The sequence below is a fragment of the Opisthocomus hoazin genome, chromosome 14 (assembly GCF_030867145.1).
Source record: "Opisthocomus hoazin isolate bOpiHoa1 chromosome 14, bOpiHoa1.hap1, whole genome shotgun sequence".
In the NCBI taxonomy this organism is placed as follows: Eukaryota; Metazoa; Chordata; class Aves; order Opisthocomiformes; family Opisthocomidae; genus Opisthocomus; species Opisthocomus hoazin.
The window spans coordinates 8,715,324-8,741,298 of NC_134427.1; the positions used below are offsets into that span (position 1 = coordinate 8,715,324).

A 25,975-nucleotide genomic window follows, 5' to 3' on the forward strand; every position below is an offset into this window, starting at 1 on the left:
CGTTCTGCTGCCCGTGGAAGAGTCCCTTCAGCAGCCATCAGCGCCTCTCCGCTCCCCGGCGCCTGCTCCTGCGAGGGAGGACGGCCTCAGGGCTGGGCTGTGCCTCGGGAGCCGGGGCGAAGGCAGGAGCGTGCACCCCAGCCCGGCCGCCCGCCAGCCCGCGGGGTTCGGCACCTGCATCCGCGGCTGCTGCCTTACCCGCTGGCCACAGGCCACAACAAACTCGTCCGAGAAGGTCAAGCGGCACGTCGTCACTTTGCTGCAGATTTATTTCCGTGTGAATTAATGAAATGGTACACACAAGTCCAGAGAAAAAAAAAAAAAAATCTTTTATAGGCCCATAATCCTTCTTTCACAGTACAACGCAACAGTAAAGGATTTAGTCAGTGTAAACAGAAGGTCCGACAGTGATCATCAGCTATCACAGATCAGCTGCACAAACACCAGAACTACGGAGTTAATGCCATTACCACACAAATCGACAGTATTAGTACAAATCATAACTTCGCCTACAATGCTTTTTCATGTGCAAAAAACCATGAAAATTCAATTTACAGAAGAAGGGCACCTCCTCTAAATCTCTGCGGGAGCTATAAACTGCCTCCTCGGGACTGTCTTATCTATTTGGCAAAAGGTCTCGGGGACGGATTCTCCAAGGTACCCTCAACTTCAGCAGCAGCACGGAAGCCATCAGGGCTCTGCGCTGAAAACCAGGCACTCCCGTATTCTCTGCAGCAGCAGGACAAAGAGCATAATCAGCTGAGGATGAATCCGAGTCATTTATTAAACCACTCCCGAGTTTCAGCTTAGATTCATTCATTCACCAAGACTATTCAAAACAGTCCTGGTTGTATTATGCATGGATCGTAAGGGTTCACAGGTAACCCATGAAATCATCATTTTTTAACTTTTTTTTTTTTGCTTTAACATACTAACTGAACTGTCACCGGCGTCAAAAGCTGAGGCTTACGGTCATGTGCTGACTTAAAGAGAGTGGATAAATTATTGAAGCTGGAGGGTCAGAGAAAGAGAGGAATGCTACCAAGGCTATGGTGAAACGTTACGCTGCGGCCATCTCGCAGCGCTCGGCTGCAAACTCACCCCTCGGCTGGGGATCCCCTGGGAGGGAGCCCTGGGCTGCCCGTCTGCTGCGCCGGGGCTCGGGGCCGGCCGACGGGACCACGGGCTTCCCGGGGGAGTGGAACCGTTCTGCGCCTCCAGCTGCACCAACGCCAGCTTTGTAAATTGAATCCATAGTCAGGTCATACAGGAAAAAACACGAGGTAGTTATTTATCATACCTCTTCAAAAAGGCAAAACAAACACAAAACAGGATGTAGAAGTGATGCAGTAAACCTAAAGTCAACGGGTACCTACTTTTTTTTTTTTTCCTTTTTTGTTTTTTTTAAACCCATGAAGTTAAGTTACAGACATCATATAAAATGCACACTTTATGGAATTCCTGCATAGCAGGAAACAAAGAGGCTAGCGCTAACCCAACAGCTACATTAACAGTGAGACTGCCATTGACTGGTGCCAGGAAGATGCCCTATCTAAATACAGAGCGTTACCCCCCTTCTAGAGGAGTCCTGTGGCAACACTTATACATTTTGTTCAGAAGGAAAAAGAAAGCATTTTCTTGGGGATAAACTGCCAAAATAATTCGTTTCACATCCATAAATTTAAGGCAATGTTACTTAGACCTGAGAAAATGAAAAAAAAAAAAAGTTTAAATTTCTTTTCTCAACTATACATATACATACTCAAAATTTTAGTATTTCCTGTCTCCTCCAACTCTCAGGTGGTGCTGGGGAAAACAGCTGGGGAAAACAGCTGTGGGGAAACTGCTCTGGGGTCTCAGGGTCGGACCCTGAGAGATGCCGAGCTTGTTCCAAGGAAAGCTAATGGGAGCTGTGAGTGCTCAGACTCACCCGGCTCTTTTTCATATATTCTCTTTTTAAAAACACCTTTGCTTAAGCCCTCTGGAGAGGGTTAGCTCCAGAATGGGCTTTTAGTGCACCGGCAACCCTGAAAAGTTTTTATAGCAAAACTGCAGCTAAAACAGACAATAAAATTACATACAGTAAATTTCTGCGTTCCCCCTTTTCAGGAGAAGGAGGATGGCAGGGTTAACAATTTCACTGCACCTTTGGCCATTCCCATAATGACAGAGTAAATCCTTTAACACTAATGTGAAATCGCAAATTGTTCTGTGCTCTTCCTTGGAAAATAAAAATTGAAAAAAAAAAAATCAACTCGCAAACCTTTCTCATTAAACGGTAAGAGACGTGAGAGAGATGGGGTGGAGATTACAGACACACAGCATGCTAAGGAGTCATTAAACAAAGTGCAATGATTTTTGACTATACAGGAGGACGGACGGACGGACAACTCTCCTCTGGAGAGGTCCGGAGGTACCGTGTCAATCTGTAGCTGTAAAGTTGGTGTTCGAGGCTGACCGGGCTCGCGGCCCCGCGCGCAGCCGCGGTACCTCTGCGCGTCTTGGCTACGTCTGTGACTGCAGGAGAAGAGATTCGCTGGCACAAAGACACGGTCACTTCCCAAACGTGAAATTTAGTTGCCAGTTGAGGACTTGACGGCTGATCCACAACTGAAAGAAGGACTCAGCCCTAGAATCTGTGCGCGCCTGGTGTAGCTCCTGTGGGATCACCTCCTTCTCCTAAACACGAGCACAGACACAACCCAGCCCTCCCTCCTGCTCCCACCGGGCAGCCAGGCACCCGCAGCCCCTGCTCTCAGCTTTGGCCGGTGCCTGCCGCTAGCCCACTAAAGCAGGGCTTGGGCAGAGGGTCACTGAAAAGCACAAAGTCTCCAGGTCCCAGCTCAGGTTCCCACAAAGCCAGCATCCTTCTCACCGGCCGCTGCCCGGCCAGAGGGTCTGTGGGCAGATTTTTTTCACCGATATTTCAAATGTGACTAATCCAAAGATCAGAGACAAAAAAAAAAAATTAAAACAAAAAAATCAACCCTCATCTGAATAGGAAGTGATTTCCACTGCTCGCCAGCACCTCGCTACCCTCCTCGCCTATGCTCAGAGGATGAACAGGGAGTCAGCTCCTTTACTCATCCCGCTGGGAACTAAACCCTTCATCAAACCACACATTAAAGAAGCTCACTGTGTGCAAAAGACTCTTACGCTAAAACAGTTCCACCCTACACAGTGCAGTCAACACAGTTTTTAACTTAAATTTGCAGCTTGTTCTTTACAAGTGCTTGGCAGAGAATATTTATATTCTTCTGACACCATATAAATAATATTTATACAGCTTAGACATTTTGAGACATGCATTAGACTTTAGGTAGTACATATTCTTGATCATATATGCAAATATTACTGTCAATTAAACCAAACAACCTTATGCCGGACCATGTCTTGCGTTATCCAGGACGTTTGACGGTGGCTCTGAATCGTCCATGGGAAGGACCAGGCGCGTTCCGCGGATTACAAGTTCATGGTCCCCAAAAGCCAGCTCCCGATCGAGCGCGTCTTCAGAGCTGTTGCCCACGAACCGCCGCGACGTGCCGCTGGACGCGACACTGTCGGTGTTGACGGTGGAATCCCCGTAGGTCAGGCTGATGTCCCCGTCGTTCAAAATGAGGTCAGAGTCATCGTCCTTCAGCTGCTCTTGATTCTGGTGAGAAACAGGAGGAAAATGGTGTTTAAGTCTTCCTGAATAGCTGAGTTTGAAATCAGACGATGGCGGTGAACAAGCAGATAGACGCCCCAAATCACAGACTGCCCTGCACCATGACCATAACCTGATGTGCCACACACACATCTCCGAGCCCAGGAGACTCGCACAAGACACCAACGTCTCTGCAGACTGCCTACAAGGGCGCTCTCGGCTCCTCGTTCTGATGCCGTAGCCAGATACGTGGGGAATGCAGTTTTGAGTGGCTTTAACTGGACTAAAATACCCACAACCACAGGAATTGCATCGCCAACCCATCGGAGCCATCTGTTTTCTGCAGGGAACTTGATGCTGATACTTCACAGCCAGGGCAAGGAAACTCCTGCCATGGAGAGCTGCTGCTGCAAGGGGCTCCCGGCATGGCAATGCCCCGAGAGCCGCGGCCCTGCCAGAGCCGTGCCGGCACCAGCCACCCGCAGAGCCATGGGAGGCCGAACCTGACCAGCAAACCCAGCTCCTCAAAGAGCACGCGTCCACGCAGGCTCTGCAGCGGCGGTGGAAGAGGTCGCTGCCTATGGGCTCTCCAAAGCTGCCTGTCATCTCCCCGCCTGTCTGGGCTGCTCAAACAAGCACTTCACCATTTCAGGAGAAAATCAGCCCCAGTTCAGACCCTGGAAACCTTTTCGATTGTGAGTGATGCAGCTGAAGGGGCTGCAGGAATAGGTCAGCTGCAAGCCTGGAAGAAAGCAGGGGATAGGGAAATCATGTGTCCTCCCAGCTGGGCCTGGGGAAGGACAGCTGTGACAGCTTCATGGAGCTTGTCACTGAGGAACCACCATGACCACACCACAAATGCCTTCATGGCCAGTCAACTGGAAAAGCAAAATGCTCACGGGAATTAGCCCACCCATCTGTCCCAGGATCTGACCTCCCCCCAGGCTCCCAGCTCAAAGCTGCAGAGCAGCATCCAAAAGCTACGCAGAAACACAAACACGCCAAACTCCACCGACACTGTGACAGAAAGGACACCGATGGACTCACTTCATATGCCTGTGGACTCGTCAGGCACCGGGCAATAGGCCCACAGCACCCCGGGAGCGTGGTCGTCAGAGGAGGACCGCTGTGCGTCAGCAGAGGTTTCAGATAGCTACAGAAAGTTGGTTAAGGAAGAAAGAGGAATAGGGCCATGTCGGTGAGTTGAGGGGTGGGATGCAGAGGCAGCAGCGAGGGATTCAATGTCTTGAGGAAACGACAGGAAGGCAAGAAACACAAGTCCCTGGAAGCACAAAAATTACAGGGATGAGCAACGTGAATGCAATCAAACACAGCAGGACGTAGGTGGATCAGGACACAGCCCTGGTAAGAAAAGATTTAGCAGCATCACTTGTCCCATCACCCTGTGCCTCTCAGCCTGGCTAATCGCTCCTCCACCAATTCATGGAAAAGCATTGGCAAGAGAGGAGAGGCACGGGTCTAGCAAGAGGGCTACAAATGAGCAGACCCCCTGCCCTTGCTGCCCACCTGCCACAGGGATCGAGGACTCCCTGGGCGTCCAGCCTTGGAGAGCCCAGCTTTGAACTGAGCTACTGCTGCATTCCCAGTTAACAGCGGGTGGAAAAGGCCATTTCTTGCAGCCACAGGCACAAGGAGGTGCAAATCAAAAACCAGCAGCACGACGGGAAAGCAAACGCTGGCTCCTCTGCTAAGCAGGGAGTGAGTCACGCTCCAGGTCAATGGTGTTGCTCGGGCAGACGGGATGTGGCACGGCGCGTGCCGACCACCATTCAAGGATACTTGTGATCAAAGTTGTACCACATGCGGAAGAGCCAGGCGCTTTCTGCCTTCGTACTCCTCCTCTCGCTCTCCGGGACACCCTGCGGGAGAGCAAAACATGAGACAGCGGCAGGGCAACGTGCCACGACCTAGATCGGGGCCAGGAGCCCCCACGGGGCACCGCGTTATTCCCAGGGGGACAGAAGAAGACACACAGCTTCCCACTGCCCCTTCAGAAGAAACCTTTGGGTTGCAGCGAGCGTAAGGACATCCACACCACGACAGGCTGAAGGTGCATCCGGCACCTCGCTCTGCGTTTCGCGGCGTACAACAGCCTTCGGGAGGTGGTATCAAAGCACACAGTGACCATTTTTCTGCTGGAGCCTTCCAGTTTCTGGCCCCGAGGTTTAAAGTGCCTCAGAGCCAGCGCCTGCATCCAGACATCATATTTAATAGTGACTGACAGGTCCAACCTCCATCAAACCTCGCCTGAGATTTTTGTATGCAAATAATCGCATGTTACAGGGACTCCTGGCTTCCTTTTAGTCGGAGAAAAAACACAAAACTGTTTGGAAGGGACTATGAATACAATTATGTATTTCACAGAAATTTGGCTTTCAGATTTACAGCTCTGGGCCCTTTAGCACTTGATGCTTTCTCTCCAGGAGGTGAACAGCCCAATAAATGGCTCTGAATAAAATGAACCTCCAAGGTGCAGAACCCACACTGAAATCAATCAGAGCCGCAGCCACAGCACGACCGGGCTGCAGACGCACGACCGAGGCAGCTTGTGGCTACCGGGCAGGAAAACTCCCAACACTCCAGCATTCCTCTCAGCGCGGTCGGTGGCTCCTGGGCTGCCACATAATGACCCAAAGGAAACTGGGGGCAACGGGGAGGCTGCAGGTACCCACAGGTAAAAGTGGGATGGAAGATGCCACAAAAAATGGGCCAGTAAAAACCATTTCTGTACTGCCCTGGATGCTGGGACGAGGCAGACGGCCTCCGTGTCATGCACTTTTTGATATTTATGTCAGACCCAACAAGGGAGAGACCGAACCTATCGCAGCAATGTGGACTGACTGAACAGTCCAGCGTTACTTCTCTACCCTTCTTTCAAGCGGAATAAAAGCAAGCCTGTTTATAACCACAGAGGGCACAGCAAAGCCGTGACTCCCGCTGACTGCAAACTTTCACCAGAGAAGCTAAAAACCCTCCCACGGGTGGAAGGCAGCGGAGCACAGACAGGCACTCACAGGGTCCCGATGTAACCCCTGTACTCACGAACACCGCACAAATTCCTCGACAGAGGCTGCCTGGCAGCGCCACACTCACCACGTTCTCCTGATCCGCATCCACACCGACTCTGCGGAGGAGAAAACAAGCACAGGGTTAGCAGAAGCAATGCCAGGCGGGTACGTGCTGTGATCCAGGAGAGAAGGACATGATCTTCCTCTTGTCTCTTAAAACCGAGCACATTAACTCAAGAGCAGGAGGAGGGAGAGGACCTGCTGTGCCAGGAGAGCCCCATGCACGCCGCACTCACCGGATATTCAGGCAGGACAGCATGGCCGTGGTGCCCCCGCCGAAAACCCACACCGTAAAGAAGACGATGAGGAGCGTCGTGCTGAACATCATCTGCCGGGCGTAGGTGGCCGTGTCACGGATGGCCAAGGCAAACGCCATGGCTCCTCGCAGCCCTGCCGGGGAAGGGACGGCAGAAGAGCAGTGTTAGCCCACAGCACAGGCGGCCGACCCCGCCGCAGGCTTCTCCACCCGGGATCGACAGCACACTGCCCCACGCGTGGTCCTGTCCCTCTGACGGGACATCCACCACCGGAGGAGACCACGGTGCTTTAACAGGGATGGTTTCACAGCATATGCTGTGAAAGCCTGGGTTATCATCACTCTTTCCCAGCCCGGAAAGACAGACCTTCCTCCTGCCCCACGCCGTGCACTCAAGTGGAGGGCAGGAGGAGCCCGTTCCCAATCTCAAAACCAAGGCGTTCACGCAACCGAGCCTAAGGGAGCCCCTCCCGCCCAGCCTCTTCTCCAGACATTGCCCATAAGAGATTTAGAGTTCAATAAGGAATATTTCCAGGTGCTCAGGGACAAGGAATTGCAGATGGGCCAGGCGGTCGGAGGCAAGGATGCAATAACGTACCCGCAAACATCATCATATGCTGCAAATTTGTTCCGATCTTATTTCTTCTCCCCAGATTCAGTAAAAATGACAGTGGGTAAATATTGGCAGCTCTTCCTAGGAAGATAGCAAGCTGTATTTGCACATGTTCAGGAAATTGCTCTTCCTGTGCCTCCCATTGCATCCCACCTCTGCACACAGAGCCAATTTCTGCTGCCTGATGGAAACGCTGGGGAGCCTCAGAAACACCAGCCCTCTGGGTGCAAAGATAACAGCCCACCTCCAAGTGCTACAGCAGCGGGGGAAGAGCATGCTACTGCCTCACCAGAGCAACGCACACATCGCCATTTAGGAACATCACACGGAGACAAGCACACACAAAGAAGGGAAATGATGAGAGAGCAGGTTAGATGAGTGAGAGGAGAGAAAAACCACAGTTTCCCACTCTCTGCTCTCCCCTGCCAGGTCCATTTTCCACCCCAAGAATTATTTGTCCTCTGCAAAGCTCAAGTTATCACAGCTACCACAACCCCTCTGACATTCCCCAGCGCACCACACTTCACAGCTGGGTCTGAAGCTTTAAGCCAAGGCCAATTCCCAAAGATTATTCAGCAAAATGAAAGCAGCAGCAGTTGAGAAGGGAAAAAAAAACACTAATACTCTTTCTGTTTCCATAGCCTGCAAGATACAAGAATCACCAGCCTCTTCATATTGCTTTTTATCTTTGAAGCTGTGTCTTTTAATACCGGCACCCAGATGGCAAAAATAATCTTGGAGCCAGTATTCAGCACAGCCTTGAATAATATGGAAAATGCTTCCAGCTTTTATGTTCTTTCCTGAACATCGTGAATTTGCATAAGAGACGTATTTCATGATCTCTCTCATGAATGAGCTATTTCATCAGCGAGTTTGCCAGTTCCTACTGAAGAGGCACAGCACAAAATTTCAATCTCGCCACCCAAATGGCATTTCCCTGCTCTTCGCTCCCCTTACCCCATTGCGAGAACTCATCGGGGAAATTCAGCAGACCCCGCGGCAAAGCCACGCGCCAGCACTGGCAAAGATAACAACATTTTATTTACTCGTATAAACCCGCTTCACTGCAAAGGGTGAAAATAATTCTGCACATCTGAACTGGCTTCTCTGTGTTATGAAAAAAATTCCTTCAAAATCCTTGTTTTTCTGAGACATACCAGGGCCAATAGCTTGTTTCCATCAGCATCAGCCTGCAGAAGGGGAAATCCTTTCTCATGACATCACTCAGAGGCATCTACTGTCGTTTTAACTGTGCTATTTGACAAAAAAAAAATGCTTTTTTCGGGGTCAACCAAATGGAATAGCGGAGAAAAGTGGAAATAAATGGCTATACCAGACGGTTCCCATTTGCAAAGCCACTCCTGGTGCCACGTTGCCACCCAACAAAGCCCAGGGCTTCAGTACCACGTTCACATCAAACGCTGTGTCCCTGCAGCAGCTAATTCGAATGCCCATGAAAGGAGACAAGAGAGGGAAAAAAAAAAAAACACAAACAGAAAAGCTGGGAAAAGAATCTCCATCTTCTTAAAATAACCAGCAAAGACACCACTACATGGGAGAAATTCCCTTTTAAAAATAAAGCTAGACTGACTGAAGAAAGCCCCACGCACTTGAATGAAGAACACAACTTAGAAATGAGGCCCCTCTCCCTTTCTTTTCTTGTTCTGTAAACCAGGCTCCAAAGGATACGAAAGCCCCCACCACGAAGGTAGGGTTAAAGACGTGGTTCTGGAAGGTGAACAGTGCGAGTCCCATGTAGGAAAAGATGAAGTTTTCTGCCAAGAAATTCAGAAGCTCAAACAACTGAAAGAGAAAAACAAATTAAAAGTGAGTTAGATACAACATTGAGTTAACAAGAAAAACATGTTAGCCCATCCATCACACAATAAATACTTCTGCAGACACAACCCTAGTAAAATCCGTCTGTAGAAAGACGGATGCCCTCATTCTGGCTAAAGGGAAATAAAAAAATATTGAACTTGAAATTCAGAGAGGCTGAAGGGGACTGAGGAGCTCTCACCTGCTTAGTTCTGTGCTGGGACTCCGTAGATAAGTTGTTATAGGTATAATGGGCCTGCGTGATCCCACAGAAGAGCACGGCCACCACACCTGGAGAGCAGAGCACCACGTTAGACTCCTGGCCATGAAAAGGGAGCTGAGCTGCACCCCACCAGCGCAGGGAACTTCATGCAATAACCCCAGTGCCCAGCATAATTAAACTTCCGAAAGCAGAGGGAAAGCCCCGACTGCAATCGGTACTGGGAGAAGCAAAACTCGACAGGCCCATCACCCCTGCAGATCTCCGTCCCAGACGCGGGGCCGTGCTGGGGCTTGCCTGTAAAGCCACACGCTTCGGCCAGCAGGAATGTGCTCCAGGACATCAAGAAGAACAAGCCGGTCTCCAGCAGCGGGAACTCCCGAAGTTTGGTGAACTTGGTGACGTTGCAGATGGCTAAGGAGAATTTGCAGAGAAGCTGTAGGCTAAGAGCGTATCAAACCCAGTTGTGAGATGCAGCAACGCTACGTAGCCTGCCCTTAAACAGGCTGTGGCGCTGCCTTTCATTAATTTAGGCAAAAAAAATCACGAAACACTGGATCTGGGTGAAATGCAGTGCAGACAAAAAAGCAGCTGTTATGCAAACACTTGGAAAAAACAACAAAAAGGATATTAAAGCTGTCACAACTCCAGTAGCTGCTCCCATTGCAAAAGATCCGCTGAATATCCCCAGGAAGATCCCAATCGACTTGAACATTGCTGTGACATCAAACGTGTGGCTGTTGTCGCCCGCCGGCTGGTACGCAACAATTGAACTGAAAGAGGGGGAAAAGCACACACAGGAACACAACGCTCCTTAGCCGGGAGGGAGAGGCACCTCCGCCGTGCTGCGCGAGCCTGGCGAAGTGCCACCACGGCTGCGAACACCGAGCCTGAGACAGCAGGGAGACAAAACCCGGGTCCCACGCTGCAACCCCCCGCGTCCACACGCTCGCCCTGTCCCGGGGAGCTGGGGGACCCCCTTTGCTCCTGGACAGCTTTCTGCAGCTCAGCCACCCTTCCTAGGCACGGCTCTGCATGGGCTCCTTCCAGACATCAGAGAGCATCGGACCAACGCCTGTCTCTTGCCCGATCTCCTGCAATTACATTTGCTCGGCAACAGCCCGTCACTCATCACAGAATGGTCGGGGTTGGAAGGGACCTCTGTGGGTCACCCAGTCCAACCCTCTGCCAAAGCAGGGTCACCCAGAGCAGGCTGCACAGGACCTTGTCCAGGCAGGTCTTGAACATCTCCAGAGAAGGAGACTCCACAGCCTCCCTGGGCAGCCTGTGCCAGGGCTCCGTCACCCTCAGAGGGAAGAAGTTCTTCCTCAGGTTCAGACGGAACTTCCTCTGCTTCAGTTTGTGCCCATTGCCCCTTGTCCTGTCGCTGGGCACCACTGAAAAGAGTCTGGCCCCATCCTCCTTACACCCACCCTGCAGACATTTATAAGCATTTATAAGGTCCCTTCTCAGCCTTCTCTTCTCCAGGCTGAACAAGCCCAGCTCCTTCAACCTGTCCTTGTAGGAGAGATGCTCCAGTCCCCTCACCATCCTCGTAGCCCTTATGATGGTATTTTGGGGGTTTGGCATCAGCTTTCTATAAAGTCAGGCACTCTGGGACCACAAAGCATTGAAGTGGGAAGCCTGCATTTCTCCGTCAACTCCACAGAGGCAGCTGATGTGAATATCCCCTCGGGAACTGTAAGTTATGCCATTTTACTGCATTTAATGTGCACTACATTTATTTTGCACTGCTCCAAGTTCTGAAGTGAAATATCGCTGGGCAGCAAGGCAAACGGCACAGTGCTGGCTCACTACAGCACGCTGTTGTCTTCATCCACCAAACTCCAACAGATCTTTGTGATGAGCCGGCAAATCGGTCTCTGCGCTGATCCCATCTCTGAATCTGCTCCCTCCCAACTCCGCATCAGCCGAGCCTTGCATCAGTCATTCCACTGTTTTACTCAGGAAGGCTGAGATACAGGGGTCCCCTGTCCATCACCTAAATCCCATTTTATTATCGACTCCTTGCATCGCTTTCTTTGATGTAAACTTCCCAAAAACATTAACTTGCTAGTTAGCAATCCCTTGGCTGGCTCTGTTAAAACTCTTGGATGTGAACTTTAAACAGTTGCTGTTTAACCTCCCCAGTTCTGCTGGAACGGAAAGTTACTGCCTCGTGCACACATCCTGCAGCTCTTTTTCCCTAACTACACACCAGTATTTTTCTGCAACAGGACTGACAATCCTCCCCCTTCCAACGCGTCACGGGTCACTTCCCTTGCTAAACCTCCCTAAACCTCCCTGCTTTTCATACATTTCATTTTTCTGCATTGTCTTTTGCACTGCAAGCCGCAGATTTCTCCCTGTGATTTAATTTCTTTCATCAGTCCCATCCTCTACTTCCTTTTCACCAATGTCCTCTTATTCTGGTGTTTGGGTGTGCTTTTTTTTTTTAAATCCAGACTGGTTTCGTTTCTCCTCCGTAACCAACTGTTTGGATGTCGGTTTTGCATTTTAACCTCTCACAGTTTTCCTTCTGGTTTTGCTTTTTGCGTTGCTAATAAGACATTATCGCCAGCCGCCCTCTGCGTGCTCTGCTTCCGCTGTGCCCGCCCGTGGGGCTCCCCGTGGCGTCCAGCCCCTGTGAAACCTCCCTTCGGAAGAAGCAGGCGGGGACCCTGCGGCTGCATTTACCCCCCCGCCCACGAACCGCAGCCCCGGCACCTCGCTGCCCACCGGCTTTCGGTTCTGGGTTCAATTCCTCTTCATCCTGCAACTGGTTCCCTGCTGCCAGGCCAGCACGAGGCAGAGCAGAACGGCACGGATCCTGCTCCCCACGGGCAGGAACGGACGTCTGTCTGGGACTGAAAGCTGGGAGGAGAGGGGCCTCGGGGCACCCAGCTCCCGGCAGAGACTGCGGAGCAGTCCCGGGTCCTCATCCCCCTTGGCGCAGGGATGGTGCCCGCAGCGCTCGCTGTCACCACATGCAAGGAGCCGACGGCGCTTCTGGGGCCAATCACCGAACCCGTGGCTGTGGCGGGAGCCCCTCGTCACCCCAGGGACAAGGCAGCACCCACCACCAGCTGGCACCCAGGCAGCAGCTCCTCCATCAACACAGCCCACCTACCCAGAGACCCCCCAGCTCTCCACCTTCCCTGCTCACCCTTGCATCTCATTGAATCATTAAGGTTGGAAAAGACCTCTAAGATCATCAAGTCCAACCGCCAACCCATCACCACCATGCCTGCTAAACCATGTCCTGAAGTGTCACATCTACACATTTTCTGAACACCTCCAGGGATGGGGACTCCACTACTGCCCTGTGCAGACTGTTCCAGTGCCTGACCACTCTCTCAGTACAGAAATTTTTCCTAATATCCAATCTGAACCTCCCCTGACACAACTTGAGGCCATCTCCTAATAGGGGAGCAGGTCTTCTGCCTGTGGGAGCAGAACCGTCCCCACGTGGTTCCCCGACTTGCACCTCTGCTGCGAAACAGGCAAATGCCAAACTAAATTTAAAAAAGGGGAACCATAAATAGGAGCTTTGGACTGATCTTGGAGGAGCTCTCCTCCCTGGAGCAAAAGGCCCTCATCTCCTCCTTGCACCCAAGATGTGCTTGTGTCCAGGTGATTCACGGCTGTCCCTGAGGTACCTGCACCGAACAACACCCGCTGTGCTGACCGGGGCTGCCCCGTGCTGCTTATGGTGACAGTGAAGACAAAGACCACAGCAAGCTTTAAAACGCGCACGGGTTAACTGCTGAGAAGCCCTTGAGATGTCAGCATGCTGCTGGGCTGGTCTGCACAAAAGCCCTGCGGCAAAATAACTGCTGACTGCAGCTCGGAGCAGCGGTTTTGGTGCAAATTATCTTATTTCAGGGATAGAGGTGGATTGAACTCCGCTCGTGGAAAGAGGAAGGTGGGAAATCAGAACAACAGCTACAAAGCTGGTACTGGAACAGCGCGAGAGGCAAATCACCACGCGTGGTGCAGTCACCTGCGTGTGTGGAGATCCACCACAAATCCCATTACTCTGATGCTGAACCCACCCACTCCCGCCCAGAACGTCCCAGCAGAGGCTGGAAGACCCTGTCTCCTCCTCAGTCGGGATCGCTTCTGAAACACAACCTGGCTGTGCAGCGCTTACTCTCAGTGTGACACATCCGGCACACAAGCCAGAGCGAGCAATACAAACAGTTCCAGAAACCTCAACAGAAACACTCCTTTCAGTAAATACAGCTCATGCGGGTGGCGATAGGCAGCTCACAGTATGTCACTTGCTGCCTCCACCTCAGCAAAACCCACGCAACCAGCACGCCGGAGTGACAAGTATTCTAGAAATATCTTCTGCATTAGTCTGAGCTATACATTAACCTGCCACCAGTGCAGATAATATGTATTTCCAAACAAATTCCTGTGATGACAATACAGTGAAAACGCAGATAAAATACGTCCTTCGTGCAGAGGACATAAAATATTAAAGAATATAAAACATTCCTTAGAAAGCCAGCAAGTTTCCCATGCATTCAGCCCAGGGTATTAACTCTGGCTGCTAGAAATACCATCTTGATGCACAGAAAGTGGGGAGAGAAAGGAAACAGCTGCTTTACCAACTATTTCCACCTCAACAAAAGCAGGTATTTGTGGATGGGAAGGAAGACAGGTGGGAGCAAAGCCATCAGCGAGGGGTTTCAGTGGGATCCTGGGGCTGAAAAGCTGACACGGTGCTTATCTCCTTTCAGAGGGACATAAAAACTTCCTTCTGGCTGGGTCACTGGCCACAAAAGCAAAACAAAACTATCCGTCATGCAGGGGAAGTCGTAAGGACAAGCCGCAATCCCAAGCTGCGGTCTGCAGTGAGGACATGCATCAGAAGGCAGCACTGCTGCATATGGGGACACAATATGGAAATCTGGTCTTGCAAACACCGATGCTCCCATTATACAGAAGCACGGCCGAGTGGCTCCCCACAATGCCTGACATGTAACATACAATTAAAAATAAAAACAGAACACACTTACGAAGACAGCACTATGGCAACGGCATCATTGAGGACGCTTTCGCCAAAGAGAAGGGCATACAGCTCAACATCAACCTGGAGTTCATGGAATATGGCAAGAACAGTCACTGACAAATAGAAAAATAGAGAGACATTCAAAAAGGTGCCGTTATTTTGGTGTAATCAAAGACAACACGCCTCTTTTTAGAAAGCTGCCTGCCTGCACATCTGTGCCACTCTGCTGCAATGGTGCCAGCTGCCCCCCACGCTCACTTTGATCATCTCCCTTCTGCCCTTTCAGATTTGGATTTGCTTTATCATTTCCCTCCTCCTCCTTTTACTAAAACACGTCCTGAGCATTAGGTCTATCCAGTCTTTAGCAGGCAGACATGAACAAACTCTGTTCTGAGGTTCCTGAGGGTCTGAGCTCGTGGGCTGAACCACGGTACCATGCTGACATGAGCCACCCAGCTTTTGGGACGCTGTTAGCTCAGAGCATCAGGGAGAGCCTTCATCCACCTGCAGAAGGCCAGGAGAAATCCTTGGATTCAACACAGGTTGACACACTGGAAATGCCAGCATAGATGTGTTGACTTGTCAGACCTAACCGGAAAAAGCCAGGCATCGTCTCAAACTCCATGCAGGAGTTTCTTGTGATTTACAGCCATGTGGCTGAGACCACAGGACCCTCAAGCCCTTCCGCAATCCAGTGCCTCCAAGAATATAATAATAATGTGGCAGGTTTTGTGTATCAGCCTTGCAAAAAACCACAACATCTAAAGCAAGCGAGATAGAATACATGGTGCACCGCACACATCTCCATCTGCCATGGTAGGATGAGCTTCTTCCAACCAACGTCTCTGAACGTCCTTTAAAACAGCATTCAGGGACTCATCTGTGCACACTGAAAAGAGTTTAACCCTTTTAAGCCCAGAGAAATGCTCCATTTTTACCTGTGAAATCTTCTTGTTCCTATTACCAAGCCTGAAGCAGGGACGCGACGCCAACAGCTTATCCGCAGCATTTTTAAGCATTACTTCTACCTACGGTCCTTGCCTGGCCTCTGCCCGCCTGCCATCAGACCTACCACGCCACCATTGCGTCTGTGAGGTGCTCCCCACTTTGCAGATGTGCCCCCCCTTGATGTCAACACCCCGGCGAAGTCACGGGGAGGATGCAGCCGCGTGGGAACAGCTCCCCACTAAAGGAACCGGTGGCCTGAATGCAGGCCCACCCAAGACACGTTCGGAGAAGCTGGGAAATCATTGTACCTTATTTTTCAAGTTGATTTTTTTTTTTGTTTTAATAAAAATATCAGCAGTAATAGCCACACCAAAACCTGGCAAATCTTAGGGAAAGGTAAAAAATAAGTTATTAAAAACTCATGGGGAATGCACATCTCGCATCTCCACCTGGCAGACAGATGTGGCTACTGCCACTTTACACTGCAGGTTATGTTCTGCAGCGTTGTTCTTGCATCTATGCATATACACACAATGCTCCTCATTTTGCCTTTGAAAACAGAAACGACTCATTGTTAAGACGAGCGGGCAGAAGTCCCAGTTCATCTGGAAATGACAGCCACTGGCACTTGTCTCAAAAGGGCAGGAGATTTGCCTTATCCAGACATGCAACCTCTCCCTTCCATGCAAAACTGACCAACATCTGGATGTAAAAAGATCCCCCAAAGCTACCGTAACATCGGCAGGGGGGCGATGCTGCCGCCCCCCAGGCCCACCGCGCTGGTCTCCAACGCAGCAGCCAGGCTGCAAAGGAAGAAGGTCGAGCCCTGTTCAGCAAAGGGCAGGAGGAAGGAGAGGCCTTTTCGTGGTCCTGTCTTTTTAGGTGAAGCTGAACGTGCAAATAAACAGCCACCGTGTAAAAGCAATCATGAACTAAGTAAAATTCAGTTCGACAACGCATGTTTTTCATAGTTTTGATCTATGAAGAGCATCAGTAAACCAAGATGTCACTCCTGTCCTCAGTACTGCTCACTAAGATCAATTTTCAATTAAATTAGCACCTCCCAAATTTCCACCCAAATGGAAGCGGAAGAAAATGGCTAAACTAACTAGAACTATCCACTGACCCCTCCCCACATTCCACATCTTGCTCAGCGTCAGCTGTCGGCATAGGGTGGCAGGGACACAGTGGACCTGTCCCAAAGCCCAGTGAAGTCGAGAGACGGCCTAGGACTTCACTGTGAACACAGATTCAGGAAAGCAGAGGTCTGGAGGGTGCACTACACGTAACCAGAAGGAAATAAAAAGCCATGGAGACAAATTCGACCTCTAAGAATGTCACAAATAAACTCCAAAAATCAGAAGGAGGGAACTTGCAGGGGTTTCAGACTTTCTTCCCCTCTTCATCACAACTCAAAACAGATCCAAATGTAGGCACAATGAGGGAAAAAATAACCATCTAACATACCTGGGTCAGTAGCCGATACGATGGCACCAAACAGGAGGCAGTCGGTGAAGTAGAAGTCTCCCCCGAGCTGCCCCGTGACTTTCATCAGCGCCACGCAGCCATACACGACAGAGCTGGTGATTAGAAGAGGCAATTACTCATCTCTGCAGTGAATGAAAACGACATTCACACCAGCTCAGTTCCCCTGAATTTGCCAGATCAGCCCCTAAAGTTACCCAAATGCCAAACACCAAAGAACTGTGCTGGCTGAGCTGAGCCTGGTGAAACCCCATGGTCGTGGTCTCGGAGGCGAACGCTGGACCACATGCACCAAAGCACCCGCCACAGCAGGCCACAAACACAGCACTGGTGAGGAACTGGGACCGAAACTCCTCCGCGAGCACAACACAACGAAAAAAAAGCAGCAGCCGGGCTCGTGCGGTCTCACGATCATTTTCCACTGTTTCACATTAACACGTTCCAGTGGGACAACCTTGGCCTGACTTTGAAATGGCCAAAACTTTCAGTGAGGAACAGATAATGTGGATGCTGAGTTTGCTTGAATCCGCCGGACTCTCCAGTGGAGAACAACCTGCGCCGGCCTGCGTGCTACTGTTCAGCGCGGGGATCATCTAGCTCCCTCTGCGCAGAGGGATAAATAATTTGAAAGCCAATCCGTGCTCGCTAGGCACCTGCTTCCAGCGAGTAAGGACAGGACACGCATTTAGGATCCTGCCCGTCCCTTGTCTCATGCTTGTTAGGGCTGCGCTTTCAATAACTCGAAGTCACTGCCTGTTTTTTCAAGACAATCTTCAGAGAAGTGTGACAGTTTCCTTGCCATGTATATAACTATTCTGCTCGGGATCCTGAGCAAGCGCTGTGCAATTCGCCAGCAAGCACCCTGCCCACACAGCGAAAGTCGGGACAGTAAACAGTATCGTTTGCCGGAGAGCCTGCGTGATCCTTCAGGGCTGGGATGAGCGGCCGCAGCTCCGGGCTCCGAGCGCTGCTCCCAGTGTGGCTCAAACCGCCGCGGAAGAACCAGACCCGCTCCAGCTACTCACCCGATCACCAGGCACGAAATCGCCGTGCCGAGAAAAGCGTACGCCAGGATGGAGCCCAAGTTTCTGAAGAAGTGCCTCTAGAAGGAGGAGACAAAAAAAAACCTCAGCGTGAACTGTATTTCGTTAACAATTTCTTTCAAGCCTGCACAGGCACCCACAGTGTCCGTAGCAGCTTGGATCTAGCTCAAAAGCCACGAGCTGGACAAGCACGGCTGAAGGGTGCCCAGCACAACAGCGTACACCACCAGAGCAGCAGATGTTAATGCAGCACTAATAAACACGAACGTATCATTCTCGTGTACCCGTGTACTTAATAAGGCGCTGTTCCAAGTCCTGGGAACTGATTTCCTAACCCAGCAGCATTCCTCCTTCCTTCTCCCGCAAGCTAAACAGGATCGTTTTCCTCTCCTTCCAAATCAGCATTTCGGAGAGCTGCTGCTTTCCAAAACCTTCCCACCCTCCTATGTGTTTCGAAAGCAAGGATGGCTGAAATGGCCCAGCTGACCTCAAAAATCCCGGCACAAACCCATGCTGGAAATGGTGGAAATCGCTGACCCTTCCCGGGGCAGAGGGACGGACGAGACTGACTGGGACACTCTCATCCCTGCTTCCTACAATCCCGCATGTCCTGGGGAAAACCATACCCACCTCCGCAGCCCTGGCCTGCTGAGCAAGCATTAAAGCACTCTCAAGTATTAAAAATGCTCTGGAGGCAGAGGAACTAAAAACGTAGGTGCTGTAAAGGCACGTACCCTTTTCAAGCTGTAGCCTGCATAAAATATAATTGGAGGAAGCAAAATGTTGAAAAACACTTCAGGATCAAAAGTCACCTGTTAAGAAAAAAAAAAACCACAACAGTAAAATGGTTTGTTAAGACTTTGCAAGACAAAACACAAATAAGAAAGTCATATAAAACATAGGGAGGGAAGCCTGTATGCCCGCCAGACAAAATGCTGTCGGGCCAATGCCGAGGATGTGTCTGGGATCTTCTGGAGACACAGCTCAGAGTCTAAACAGCTTAAATTAAGATCAACTGAAAGTAGAGTTTCATTATATCGTGTTCAACTTATAAGTTATAGCTGATCACAATCTGACTGAAGTTAAAAAAAAAAATACATCCTTTAATCCAGCAGACACAGGACCCATCCCACAGAGGGAGTGGGGAGCATCGCTCCACTCTCCAGTCACTGGCTCCCTTACCTTCCTCAGCATCTCGTTATCCTGGACGTTATTGAGCTCCTGGGCGCTGATTTCCCCCTTCAGGGTGTACTCGTAGTACTTCCCGCTGACGTTCACCAGCAGCGTGGCAGGACTGGTCTGCACTTGGCAGCTCAGCGTCACGTTGTTGACGTCGCTGGGGACGTGGATGCCGTAGCGCAGGACCACACCGACCAGGACCCCTGCGGAGGGACACGCACCGGTGAGACGAGCTGTGGCAAACTCCCGGGACGATGTCTTCGAGCACAGACGCAGCATCAGGCACGCCAGGATCCTGACCCTCTGCGCAGACGCTGAGCACAGCCACCACCCAAATAACGGCCCACAATAAACCACCCGCGTCCTCCCAGCCACCATCCAGATACCGGCCCACATTAAACCACCCGCATCCTCCCATGAGCCACGCAAATGCTCCAAGCTCGTGCTGACCTTCTAACACCAGGCACGGACTGGTCCTGAAGGTTTTTAATTGCTCAACAATCAGTCAGAACCTCGCCCTAGTGCAGCGAACAGCCGACACCAAGGGCACGCCGATTTTCTTAGGGCAAGCACCCTGGTGTTGCTGGCACACGGCTGGGGACCCGGGCAAGGCGCTGCTCACACGTGCCCAAACTGCGCACGTTGCACCTGGAAACCTGACGGCAGCACGTTCTGCCACTACAGAAACACACCAAACCCTTCATTTTGGTAGGGGATTAAGAACGATACCGAGCAAGCACCATGAACGCTTTGAGGGCAGTGAGCACCCTTCCTACGACGCTGCAGCACCACAGCCTCCTCCCACCCCCGGCAGCTTTCACACCGCACAGCAGTGATCCCAATTTTATAAAATCCACAAAAGCTTCCCACTCCAGGCTGACCATGCAGGTCTGCTCCTCGCCACCGGCAAGCTTCAGCTCTGCACCACAAGCAGCAGCCCCAGGACAGCCCCGCGAGCCGACGCTGCCTCCGGCTCCGCTGCTGCGCGGGAGTACCGTGGGGTTAATTTGCCAGCCAGCAATTTATACGGCACTTTTCGTTTGCAGCGCAGCCGATGAGCCGCGCTCCGAGGTCTCACATCCAGATTAACAGCATTCACACGGTGCAGGCTCCTCCGGCTCCCACTCACCCGCACGCCGCGCCGCGTGCTCTCCTGGCAGAGCTTTTTGACCTCTGCAGGCTGGGGAGGAGGGATGTCCCACAAGACACCTTTCCACGTAGCCTTCAGCACAAAAGGGTTTGGAAACTCCTCGACGAAGGCAGCACTGAGCCGCCGCAGAAATCCCGGATCTCAACCCCATCTCTGAACCACACACTTATGCAGAGCTTTCAGACCTGTGGGAACTAAACGGAGACCGCAACGCTCAGAAGGCTTCTCCGTTTGCCTCCCAGGACACTCCTGCTTCTTTACGGTTGCCTTAATTAAGATCTTGCTCTGTGCTTTCCCACAGGCAGGGCACAACCCTGATGGAAGGGAACACCAAACTCTTCCTCCAGCACCATCTCACGGGAGCAGAGCCTGGGCAGGAGCTCCGCCACGGCCAGGCTGGAGACTGCAGGGCCCCAGCACGTACAGCATCCCCTGCAGCCAGTTCCCAACCTGACGCCTGGTTTTTGTCTTCTCTTCCCTCGACAGCGGTTCTCCAGGATGAGATTTGCTGACTTTGCCAATGGCCAGAAGAAAAGCCCCCACCTCCCGTCGCAGGGGATGCCATGCACAGCAGGGCCATCACGCATGCACCCAGGCCACGGGCAGAGGCAAACAGGGACTCACCGCTGCCAACGCACCACACCAGTGAGGCAGACGGCTCATCCCAGGGACCAGGCTGACGGACCTGGGAGCTGCACCCAAAACCCCGTCCCTGGTCACACAGGGCCCTTCTGCAGCACAGCAGAGCTGCTCTCGCAAAGCGACCGATGCTTTTCAGCCACGTACGGCCAGGCTCATCACGTGCGTTGGGCTTTATCCCGCACTGCACCATCGGTGCAGAATCGCCCTGGCAGCAACAGAAAAGGTCTCTTGGTGCATGGTCAGCTCCAGCAAGGAGAGCTGCTCCAGGGAACATCACACTGAGCAGAGCATCCAAGAGCTGTTTTTACACCAGCGACGCTACCAGGGGACACCAAAGAGGAATCCTTTTGCTTACTTTCCTGCTAGCCTCTTTGCTCCTGTGATCTTCCAGTGCTCTGGAAATAAAAGCACGGAAACAAAGGCAAGAACACTGAGATGCCACAGCACGCCTTCACGTGAGCATGTGGCGGCGGGGGCATGGCACCACAGCATCGGCACAAAACACCCAGGTTTCCTTTCACCCAGCAGATGACGACCCCCGAGGTACCATCAGAGACAAGAAAAACTCTTCGCTGGGATAAAGCAAGCTGCAGAGGGTTATTGACATCTGCTTATGACTGCTAAGCAGCTTTAAACAGTTACAGTGAGAATTCAAACGAAAGGGAGGAAAGCCAGACTGGAGACCTCATTTACCCTCTACAGCACCAGGTACACCACACTCTGCAGCCCTCCAGAGCTACCTGGGGTGGCTTTTAAAAGTCTTCTCTAAAAAAAAAAAAAAAATATTTATTTTAGAGCTTCATGTGGGAGTCAGAAACCCCCGGCAGCAGCAGCTGCCTGTCTTTTGTCAGCTGGAAAGCCACCCAGCTCAACGCCCAGGCTCAGCGCTTTGACATGAGAGGCAGGACGGACGGACATCGCCGCTGGGAATTCAGAAAGGATCCTGACTCACCCGCCTCTCCGCTCCTAATCCCCGTCCCCAAGCAGCGCTACACCTGACAGCAGCCCTGCTCCTCCTCGCCGTCTCGCTTACCCGGGCAGCTGTCCCCGGCCCCACGCGCCAGCCACAGCCGAATTCCCGCTCCAGCCAGGAACAGGATAAGGGAAAAGGGACGTAATGAGCCTACGATATCTGCCAAGACGGCTGTGCGTGGGGCTCCAAAAGCCAGGCATTTCATCTTGCGCTGTAACACGCTGCCTGGGACGCTCCCAGAGCTCCCTGGACCCGGGTGGGAAAAGACGCCCACCTCCAAATACACACACGCACACAGGGCTCGCGGTGGGCGAACCAGCCAGCAACGTGCCCACGGCTCCCGGCGCAGAGATACCATCACGGTTACTTACCGCGCTGCTTAAAGCCAATTACTCGGCCGATATTACGATGACCCCGCCACCGGCCCCTCCTGCCCAGCGGTGGGTCTCTCCTCAGCCCTCCCCACCTACCGATGCTCGCTGGGGGCACTCGGGACAAACCCGACTCCGATGCCAAGGTTTTTCAGACACCAAACCCAGTCCTGGGCTCAGGCTACCTGGACCAAGCCCAGGGGACCCCGCAGGTCTCGTAGGAAACGGTTCAGCTTCTCTCGGTGCTTGAAGGGCCATTCGAGCAGCAACTCGTGAGCCGCGCCGCCAGTATCGACACGCTTTCGCAGCCAGAAGTTTTACAAAACCGAGCCCTGGGAGGGAGCAGGGTGGAGGGAACCTGACGCCGAGGAAGCTGCCAGCCGAAAGCTGCAAGGAGCAGCGAAGCTAAAGGCAAAGCTGGTAAATTAATTGAGTTCTTTTATGCAAAGTGCAAGAGATTATTCTCATTGCATTTCTCCCAACTTCATTAAAGAGAACAAAAGCCCATGGGCTTTTTTTTTCTTTATAAGGTGCTGTTGAACATTTCCGAGGTAAGGGTTTAAATGAAGACTAATATGTTACCGTTCGGCATTTAACAACAACGGAAGCGCAGGGGATCCCCAGGCGAGCATTAGTCTGGGCACCAAAAGGAACGCAAAACTTAGCGAGCAACTGCAGGCATCCTGACAACCGGCACTTCAGACCCACGCAACCCAGGGGCCAAGCGGGAACAAGCAGCAGGAAACTGAACTTCTAGAGAAGCTCCTGCCACATCCACCACCAGCCCCCGAGAAGAACAGAAACAAGATTGTTCATTTAATCGTCCTCAATGTTGAGCACCTCAGACACGGGCGCCTCATTTGAAACACTGAAATGAAGCTTAGGGGCTATGAAACACCTCTCGTCTATCACCATAAAATTACTCCAGCCTGTGTCTGGCTCTTGAACACCAGCTCTGAGCCGGCAGCGTGATTTGTAAGATATAAATCCACCTGGAGCACGAGCTTATAACTTATGGTAAAATCACAGACATCAAGAAAACTGTGATGTATTTCAGCAAGAAGAGATGTCTGCAAAAGGTTTATCTGACTTCATTGTGGGGATTTTTTTAATTAGAAAAAGACAAGCTTTTGCAAATTGCTTCCCTTGCCCAGATTTCGGCGTCTGTTTCGCAGCCTGCCTGCTGCAGCACTTCCACATTTTCCGCGGACTTCCCCGGGGCTGAAGGCATCGCAGGGGGCCAGGGACAGCAAAGCAGAAGCGGTCTCTGCTTCGCTCCCTGCAGTTTTTCAGTTGTGGCTGTAAAACAGCAGCACCTCGGCAGTCCTTGGGAAATCACACACCCCTTTTCCTACGGCAGCTGTCACAACCCGAGAAGCAATCGCCAAAAGCCTTGACAGCAGGGAAAAACTCGGGATGTTCTGCATGACCTTACTGATTTCAGCAGCAACCCTCTCAGCACAGTCTGCAAAAGAGCAGACAGAGAAGATGCGTTTTACGGATGGGCAGGAGCCCGCAACAACCCGGGTCCTCCTCTGAGAGCAAGGGAAGCTCTCAGGTGGGTCAGGGAGAATGGAGGACCGAGAGGAAGAAAACTCCAGGAGAAGAAAAACAAGGTTAAGGGCAAGTTTGAAAGCATGAAAGGAACAGAAAGCCGGTGTGGCGGCGAGCTCCGGGGCAGCAGGAGCAGGAGGACCTTCCATGCTGGAAGCACAGCTCCTGTCCCGAGGAGGTGACCACCACTGCCCCGGGCAGGAGGCCAGCAACGCCGGCACCCTGGGGCTTGCAGGAATCCGAAAAGGCAGAGCAGTACTTTGTGCCTCTGGGCTGACGCAAGCGTCTCCACCCCTTCGTCTGGAAGGACACCTCCAATTAACTGAAACTTCGGATCACAAAAGCCAACGGCTCAGACGGGTGAGGTCACAGCCTCCAGAGCCAAGCTTTCTGCTGGGCGAGGGACTCGGCCACGTTGTGCTCTGACCAAGCTTGGTCGCACATCACCCACACCCAGCGAAGGCAAGGCCAGTGCAGAGAAGAGACCCCAACCACAGCACTCCGCAGAAGGCACCTTCTCAGTCCCAAACTCAACAAATCTCGTCTAGATAAGGATCCGTGGCCGTGTCAATCACTGCCCCGCACAACTCCCAGACCTACTGTGGTTGAACTCCCAAGTCATGACAGACAACCTGGGCAGAGCCACGTACGGCATCGCCACACAGCGGTTCAGGCCACTTCACACGGCCACGTCGCCTCCGTAAATCACGGGCCACCATTAAAGTCCAGCCAGCTACCAACGCGCTCCCCCGACCCACGGCCTCGCCCCGTTTCTGGTGGGAACACACATGGGGCGTCTCACCGACAGGTCCTGTCACAGTGGGAGGAGGAACCCCAAATGCAGGAGCTCATGTGCACAGGTCCCCGAGCAGCAGGATGACAGGTCCTGCGGGTCCCTGAGCACAGCACAGGGTGGGAGCGTCTCCCCAAATGGCCTCTCCACTCTTCTCGGCCAGCTTCTGGAAATTCGGGCGTGCTCGACACCGGGTGGAGACGCAACCCCCGGCCCTGGCATGCAGGACAGAAGCCTCCTGACCAGCGCAACGCCCGGTCTGTGCTGCCCCAGTCCCCGCTCTCACCCTGGAGCGGGCGAGCAGGACCTGTCGGTGCTCTGTGACACGGTTTCCAGGTCGCTCGGCACGTGGCAGCCCCCAACCCCGCCAGCTTCCCCCACGCCGCAGCCACCCCGCGAGGTCACCCGGGAAAACCCACCCAGCTCCTCGCCATCGGAGATTTTGGAGTGACGCGGCCCTGGCGAGCCCTCGGTACCCAGGGTTTGGAAACCAACCAACCAACCCACCAACCAATCCACCCACCCAACCAACCCACCCACCCACCCAGCCCACGGACCGGGAAGCTGCTCCCGCTGGCCCAGCGCGGAGCCGGGACTGGTCTGGATGGGGTTCCCAGTGCTCCCGCCATTCCCCCCCGCGCAGGGGGTGGGGGTGCCCGCGCCCCTCACCGTAGATCATGGCCAGGCCGGTCTCGTGCAGGAAGCGGGCGCGGCGGTGCTTGAAGAGCCAGATGGTGAGGATGGTGAGGGTGAGCAGCAGGATGAAGACCAGCAGGTTGGCGCTGTCCTGCCGGTGGCTCTCCTCCGCCGCCTTCTCCGACACGATCTCCTCCTCCAGCGCACCGGGACGCGCCGCCGCCGCCATCTCCCCCCCCGCCGCCCCCCGCGCCCACAGCCCCGCCGCCAGCGCCAGCACCGGACGCGCCATCCCGATCCCGGCCCCGGCCCCGGCCCCGCCGCCGCCACCAGGAAGCGGCGCTGGGCGCAGGCGCGGAGGGGGCGGGGACAGCGCGGCCGGGAGCCCGGATAGGGGCGGGGCGGGGGCGGGGTGGGGGCGGGGGGCGGGGCTTTGACGGACGGGGCGGGGCTGGGGTGGAATCGGATGGGCGGGGCGGCGGGGAGAGCCCGAGGGAGAGGGGGTTTACATACAGAGTCACAGAATCATAGACTGGTTT

At 52.8% G+C, this 25,975-nt stretch overlaps 1 protein-coding gene across 1 annotated transcript; it reads right to left on the bottom strand.

Moving 5' to 3' along the window:
* Positions 1-251: 251 nt before the first annotated feature.
* Positions 252-25,743, bottom strand: SLC9A6 (solute carrier family 9 member A6). The gene is made up of 16 exons (XM_075435376.1): positions 25,470-25,743; positions 19,321-19,520; positions 18,873-18,950; positions 18,121-18,197; positions 17,078-17,190; positions 14,670-14,775; positions 10,274-10,415; positions 9,940-10,045; positions 9,625-9,713; positions 9,294-9,407; positions 7,590-7,701; positions 6,972-7,125; positions 6,761-6,791; positions 5,447-5,526; positions 4,694-4,799; positions 252-3,652 (listed from the first exon to the last, which is right to left on the bottom strand). The coding sequence occupies exons 1-16, from the start codon at positions 25,726-25,728 to the stop codon at positions 3,377-3,379; spliced, it is 2,043 nt and encodes a 680-aa protein (XP_075291491.1). The 5' UTR covers positions 25,729-25,743; the 3' UTR covers positions 252-3,376.
* Between the last annotated feature and the right edge of the window lie 232 nt (positions 25,744-25,975).